Source organism: Limanda limanda, chromosome 11 (genome assembly GCF_963576545.1).
Source record: "Limanda limanda chromosome 11, fLimLim1.1, whole genome shotgun sequence".
Classification (NCBI taxonomy): domain Eukaryota; kingdom Metazoa; phylum Chordata; class Actinopteri; order Pleuronectiformes; family Pleuronectidae; genus Limanda; species Limanda limanda.
Genome location: NC_083646.1, coordinates 1,161,945 through 1,169,444, shown reverse-complemented (window position 1 = coordinate 1,169,444; position 7,500 = coordinate 1,161,945). Strand labels below are relative to the sequence as shown.

General features: G+C 43.2%; 1 protein-coding gene across 1 annotated transcript in view; it reads left to right on the top strand.

Moving 5' to 3' along the window:
- si:dkey-22o22.2 (neural-cadherin) overlaps positions 1-7,500 on the top strand; it is a 99,806-nt gene that overhangs the window by 59,640 nt on the left and 32,666 nt on the right. The window contains exons 11-12 of the mRNA XM_061081983.1: positions 1-11; positions 5,383-5,550. The exon at positions 1-11 is cut by the window's left edge and continues 162 nt beyond it. Of these exons, the coding sequence (XP_060937966.1) occupies positions 1-11; positions 5,383-5,550 (179 nt within the window). The remainder of the gene's footprint in view (positions 12-5,382; positions 5,551-7,500) is intronic.

Genomic DNA, 7,500 nt, shown 5'->3' with positions numbered 1-7,500 from the left:
CCATCTCACAGGTCAGAACCGCTCGGGACTTTCCTTAGAACAGATCACAACTTCAGAAAATGTTTTCATTTCATAAAAAAATCTCAGTTCATCCTAAATGTCTCAATTTACTAAAAATACTGTCATTCAAAAGTTGTTCAATTATTAATCCATTAATACACAAACTGTCCAAATATGATTTTACTATCAAAAAATGTCCCCTCTTTAGTTACATAAAACAACTTGTCTCTTAAAATGTCCTCATCTCACAATCTCTCAGTGTCCAAAGTGTCCCATCATTTCAAACACGTCTCCCTTTACATAATGTTTCAAATGTTTTCATTTCCCAAAGTCGTTTATACTTTACAAAATATATTCAGCTTTGTTAAAACGTAATTTCAAAAGTCTAAATATTCCAGAATATTGTACTTTCTTAATGTCTTCATCATCCAAAGAGCTCTTTCATTTATTAATCCATTGTTAAACAAGTAAACACTATATGTATGTATATATATATATGTGTATAATATATGACAAATGTTTTATCTCTGAGAATATGTTGACGTTTACTTTTACTTTACCTTCATAATTCTGAAATGATTTTCTAGCCTTGTTGTTCTATTTGAAAAAACTTGAAGCCTAATTTCCTTCTGGATTAACAAAATATCAATAAATCCATAAAATGTCCCCATTTAAGAAAGATTATGAAACTTTTTTCAAATGTTTTGCAAATAAGTCAATTTTCCACTTTCCATTCGTGCTCATTGTCTGAAATGTCCTGTTTGGAAACACGTTCCCTCCAAAGAGCAGTGAACACACTGGTGTAATATATTCATGTGTGTGTCAGTCCTCATGATCAGAATCTGTCCATATGAATAAAGACGGAGCCGACAGAGATTCTCTTTCATAAGAACATGTTTCATGTGCAGCGCTGAGGGAACCCGGTGTTTCTGCAGAATGTTCACAGGATGTTTTGTGTCCTGTCGGCTTGTTTGTGTACGCGTCGCTCGGGGCTTCCTCCACGTTCAAGCTCCTTTCCTATCGTTCGCTCATCTTCTCTCTCTCTCCCCCCACCCCCCCCCCCCCGCGGCCTCCAGCCGGTTTCTGCCGTGTCTGCACAGTGTGTTTACAAGTGATAATGAAATCAGAGCGATGACACTGTGGGGAGAGGAGGATGAAGAGAGGAGCAGCAGCACCGAGGAGGAGGAGGAGGAGGAGGAGGAGGAGGAGGAGGAGGAGGAGGAGGAGGAGGAGGAGGAGGAGGAGGATCTCAGCTCCTGTGGGTGGAGACGTTATTTCATATTCCGACAGTTTCACACAAAAACATCCAGTGTTCTCATGGAATGTTTTATTCATTCAGAATGTTTGGGTAAAGACAATGTGTTTATAATAACCAGAATAACAGTAAACAACCAAAACTACAAGAGAGAGCAGCTCATTATTCACACATATTTTGGTCTGTCTCAGGAAGTAACGATTCCGTTATTATGGTAAAAATCTGACGACTTCATTATGTTGAGATAGAAAATTGTACGATCGATGTTGTTTGGTGTTTTTCTCTTTAGACAGAAGCCAAATACAACATCTTCTGTGTTTATATATAAAGATGGCCGACGCAGGAGGATATTTTATAAGCTATACTGCAGCCAGCCACCAGGGGGCTCCCCTTTCAGGAGCTTCAACGTTGTCCATCGTTATTTACAGTGAGATTTGATCTCCTCAGTCTAAAGAGTTTTATCATTTCTGAATTTAAAATTGTCTAAATGTAACTTAAAATCCTTCAGAATAAAACAGCTCTGGCTCCTTACAGAGCGGCACAGTCTTTTTTATTGCCGAAGGTTTTATTCTAGAGTCGTAAACAACCGAGAGGAAGACGAGGGCAGAGATGGATGAAGGTGAATGATTCATGTGGAGCTCCTCCCACATGGAGCTGATGATGGACTCACAGAGAACAGACTCCTCCTCCTGCTGCTGCTTCACATTCAGCTCCTTGAATATGTTGCTCTGCTTTAAAAATGAATTCACGTGACAGTTGTCACAGCTGCTGTTTCCTCTTCAGACTCGTCTTCCTCACTTCCTCAGACTCGTCTTCATCACTTCCTCAGACTCGTCTTCCTCACTTCCTCAGACTCGTCTTCATCGCTTCATCAGACTCGTCTTCCTCGCTTCCTCAGACTCGTCTTCCTCACTTCCTCAGACTCATCTTCCTCACTTCCTCAGTCTCTTCTTCCTCACTTCCTCAGACTAGTCTTACTCGCTTCCTCAGACTCGTCTTCCTCACTTCCTCAGACTCGTCTTCCTCACTTCCTCAGACTCGTCTTCCTCGCTTCCTCAGACTCGTCTTCCTCACTTCCTCAGACTCGTCTTCCTCACTTCCTCAGTCTCTTCTTCCTCACTTCCTCAGTCTCTTCTTCCTCACTTCCTCAGACTTGTTTTCCTCACTTCCTCAGACTCGTCTTCCTCGGTTCCTCAGACTCGTCTTCATCACTTCCTCAGACTTGTCTTCATCACTTCCTCAGACTCGTCTTCATCACTTCCTCAGACTCGTCTTCATCACTTCCTCAGACTTGTCTTCATCACTTCCTCAGACTCGTCTTCATCACTTCCTCAGTCTCTTCTTCCTCACTTCCTCAGACTCGTCTTCCTCACTTCCTCAGACTCGTCTTCCTCACTTCCTCAGACTCGTCTTCATCACTTCCTCAGACTTGTCTTCATCACTTCCTCAGACTCGTCTTCATCACTTCCTCAGTCTCTTCTTCCTCACTTCCTCAGACTCGTCTTCCTCACTTCCTCAGACTCGTCTTCCTCACTTCTGTTTCTGTCACTTCAACAAATCACTGATTCAAGATTTAGGTTGAAAGTCGATAAGCAGTGAAATATTCAGTCTAAGTATAAGAAAGTTCAACAATGCAGCATAACTTCGATAAAAGTACAAAAGTACTCTCAGCAGAAGGTGCTGAAGGTAAAAATATTTTATTTGGGAAATTCGCCTCAGTAAATATTCGATGATTGAACTTATATTTAATGATTTGTGCAGTAATTAGTAACTAAAGGTCACAAGGTCACGAGGTGATGAAGTCACAAGGTCATGAGGTCATATGGTCATGAGGTTGTACTTCCTGATGTTTCTCACATGTGAGACGAGTGAACAAGAAACAAACTGTCGTCTTAAAAATTAATGAATTATGTTTTTTCTAGTGAGTACAAATTTAAAGTGTTGGACTCTTCTTCTTCTGTGACTGTCGTCTGTTTCTCTTCTTCTTCTTCTTCTTCTTCTTCTGTGACTGTCGTCTGTTTCTCTTCTTCTTCTTCTTCTTCCGTGACTGTCGTCTGTTTCTCTTCTTCTTCTTCTTCTTCTGTGACTGTCGTCTGTTTCTCTTCTTCTTCTTCTTCTTCTTCTGTGACTGTCGTCTGTTTCTCTTCTTCTTCTTCTTCTTCTTCTTCTTCTTCTGTGACTGTCGTCTGTTTCTCTTCTTCTCTTTCTTCTGTGACTGTCGTCTGTTTCTCTTCTTCTTCTTCTTCTTCTTCTGTGACTGTCGTCTGTTTCTCTTCTTCTTCTTCTTCTTCTTCTTCTTCTGTGACTGTCGTCTGTTTCTCTTCTTCTTCTTCTTCTTCTGTGACTGTCGTCTGTTTCTCTTCTTCTTCTTCTGTGACTGTCGTCTGTTTCTCTTCTTCTTCTTCTTCTTCTTCTGTGACTGTCGTCTGTTTCTCTTCTTCTTCTTCTTCTGTGACTGTCGTCTGTTTCTCTTCTTCTTCTTCTTCTTCTTCCGTGACTGTCGTCTGTTTCTCTTCTTCTTCTTCTTCTTCTTCTTCTTCTTCTTCTTCTGTGACTGTCGTCTGTTTCTCTTCTTCTTCTTCTTCTGTGACTGTCGTCTGTTTCTCTTGTTCTTCTTCTTCTTCTTCTTCTTCTGTGACTGTCGTCTGTTTCTCTTCTTCTTCTTCTTCTTCTTCTTCTTCTGTGACTGTCGTCTGTTTCTCTTCTTCTTCTTCTTCTTCTTCTTCTGTGACTGTCGTCTGTTTCTCTTCTTCTTCTTCTTCTTCTTCTTCTTCTTCTTCTTCTGTGACTGTCGTCTGTTTCTCTTCTTCTTCTTCTTCTTCTTCTGTGACTGTCGTCTGTTTCTCTTCTTCTTCTTCTTCTGTGACTGTCGTCTGTTTCTCTTCTTCTTCTTCTTCTTCTTCTTCTTCTGTGACTGTCGTCTGTTTCTCTTCTTCTTCTTCTTCTGTGACTGTCGTCTGTTTCTCTTCTTCTTCTTCTTCTTCTTCCGTGACTGTCGTCTGTTTCTCTTCTTCTCTTTCTTCTGTGACTGTCGTCTGTTTCTCTTCTTCTTCTTCTTCTTCTTCTTCTTCTGTGACTGTCGTCTGTTTCTCTTCTTCTTCTTCTTCTGTGACTGTCGTCTGTTTCTCTTCTTCTTCTTCTTCTGTGACTGTCGTCTGTTTCTCTTCTTCTTCTTCTTCTTCCGTGACTGTCGTCTGTTTCTCTTCTTCTTCTTCTTCTTCTTCTTCTGTGACTGTCGTCTGTTTCTCTTCTTCTTCTTCTTCTGTGACTGTCGTCTGTTTCTCTTCTTCTTCTTCTTCTTCTTCTGTGACTGTCGTCTGTTTCTCTTCTTCTTCTTCTTCTTCTGTGACTGTCGTCTGTTTCTCTTCTTCTTCTTCTTCTGTGACTGTCGTCTGTTTCTCTTCTTCTTCTTCTTCTTCTTCTGTGACTGTCGTCTGTTTCTCTTCTTCTTCTTCTTCTTCTTCTTCTTCTGTGACTGTCGTCTGTTTCTCTTCTTCTTCTTCTTCTGTGACTGTCGTCTGTTTCTCTTCTTCTTCTTCTTCTTCTTCTGTGACTGTCGTCTGTTTCTCTTCTTCTTCTTCTTCTGTGACTGTCGTCTGTTTCTCTTCTTCTTCTTCTTCTGTGACTGTCGTCTGTTTCTCTTCTTCTTCTTCTTCTTCTGTGACTGTCGTCTGTTTCTCTTCTTCTTCCTCTTCTGTGACTGTCGTCTGTTTCTCTTCTTCTTCTTCTTCTGTGCCTGATCTTTTAAACAACACTTCAGTCAATAATTTAGCAGATTTCCCCCCCGTCCTCTCTCTTTATTCACGTGTTATGAACAAAGGATGGAGACTTCCTCTCTTCTTCTCTCTGCTCTGATGTGTCCTGTGTGTCCGTCCTTCCTGCATCAGTCAAACGACTTCATGGTTCATTAAAACTAGATTTTTAAGATTGAAGAAATGAAAAAAAAAAAGGTTTGTTAGAGATCGTCAACAGCAAAGAAAATAATTAATTATTCAGACTCTTCAAAGAATAATCAAAGGTCTGTTTTATTAAACGGAGTCGCAGATAAAGAATTAAAGAGCAGAACCAGGAAGTGACACACTGAAAGGATCCTGATGTCTCTTGTCTCACTTCCTGTCCTCCTGCAGACGTCCAGGATCAGCCAGCAGATCGTGGCGTCGGACGGAGGAAACCGCAGCAGCTCCGTGGATCTGACCGTCATCATCACCAACGTTCACAACCAGCCGCCGCAGTGGGAGGAGCCCGGCTACTGGGTCACCGTCCCCGAGAACACCGCCCGGGACGCCAAGGCTCTGGTGAGGGACGCAGTCAAGATGAGGAGGAGTTATGGTCTTCATCTTCTTCTCCTCTTCTTCATCCTGAGATGTTTGGGTTCTTCCAGTTTCACGTCCCACAGACAGAGAGAGAGAGAGAGACAGAGAGAGAGAGAGGGAGGTAGAGAGACAGAGACAGAGAGAGAGAGACAGAGAGAGAGAGAGAGAGAGAAAGGGAGGTAGAGAGAGAGAGAGGGAGGTAGAGAGACAGAGACAGAGAGAGAGAGAGAGAGGGAGGTAGAGCGAGAGAGACAGAGGGAGCGAGAGAGAGAGAGAGAGAGAGAGAGAGAGAGAGAGAGAGAGAGAGAGAGAGAGAGAGAGAGACTGAGATACAGAGACAGAGACAGAGAGACTGAGAGAGAGAGAGAGGGAGGTAGAGAGAGAGAGACAGAGGGAACGAGAGAGAGAGAGGGAGGTAGAGAGAGAGAGACAGAGGGATTGAGAGAGAGAGAGAGAGAGAGACTGAGAGGGAGAGAGAGAGAGAGAGAGACAGAGGGAGTTGCAGAGAGAGAGAGAGAGACTGAGAGGGAGAGAGAGAGAGAGGGAGGTAGAGAGAGAGAGACAGAGGGAGTTGGAGAGAGAGAGAGAGAGAGAGAGGGAGGTAGACAGAGACAGAGAGAGGTAGAGAGTGGGATCTTTAAGCCTTCTCCTCCTCCGCTCTCCTCCCTCACTTCAGGCCCCTGAGGAGCCGACAGACTCTTTCTTCTTCTTCCTCTTCTTCTTCCTCTTCTTCTCCATCCGTCTCAGTGTCAACACGCTCAAACATTTTCTGCTGAAAAAACAATCACAGCACGTTTGTCTGTCTCACCGGACTGACTCCGACAGACACACACTGACAGACACACACAGACACACACACACACACACACACACACACACACAGACACACACACAAACACACACTTACACCTCTGGTGATGTTCTTTAACCTCTTTAATCCCTCCATCCTAATTTGCTCGCTTTTCCTAAGCTGCTGGTTCAGAAGCTGGAGGAGTTTTTACCCTCCAGCTGCTCATGGTCGTTAGTCGGGTTGTGTGTGTGTGTGTGTGTGTGTCTGTGTGTGTGTGTGTGTGTGTGTGTCTGTCTGTCTGTCTGTCTGTCTGTGTGTGTGTGTAAACTTGTGTGTGTTTACGTGTGTGAGCCTGTGTTGTACTTTTTTCCTTCGCCTCCTTTACACCTGACATTTTGACTCAAAAGACTGAAGATGATGAAGATGATGAAGATGAGGAAGATGATGAGAGAGGAGAGAGAGAGAGAGAGAGAGAGAGAGAGAGAGAGAGAGAGAGAGAGAGAGAGAGAGAGAGAGAGAAAACATGGAAACACAATCTTTCTCTGTAAAGTTGGGGCTGAGTGGACAGCAAGAACAAGAGCCTTAAAAGCTATCACACACACACACACACACACACACACACACACACACACACACTCTCTCTCTCTCTCAAAGGTCAGTTTAATCTACCGCCAAGAGAATCACAAACAACATGAGTCTTAAAAGCTCTTCTCCTGGTGGACCAAGACCTTCTTGGGAGGTGGACGGTCCTGGAGACTTGGTCCCGTGTCCCTAGAAGGACTCGTCTGCAGAAACCATGGATTCTTTGAGACGTGTTGTGTATTCCACGGTGTCATTGTTGTGGTTTATGGATCTGAAGCGTCAGGGAAGTGAAGCAGCTGTGGTGATGTCACCCACAGATATGAACACTAGATGTCTCGTCTGCGTTGCCGGCCAACGGAGCCGGACGTCACCACATGGCGGCCATCTTGTTGCGGGAGGCTCTCTCACCCATAACATTGTGTTGGTAAATAACCATAACTTGCTAAATTTTCAACCGATTTTGAAACGGTCTGGTTTGTTATAAACGTCAGAGATGTAGATATGACACTGTGTACTTATGAATAATTATGTTATTTTCTTTAAAAAATTAATAATTTATG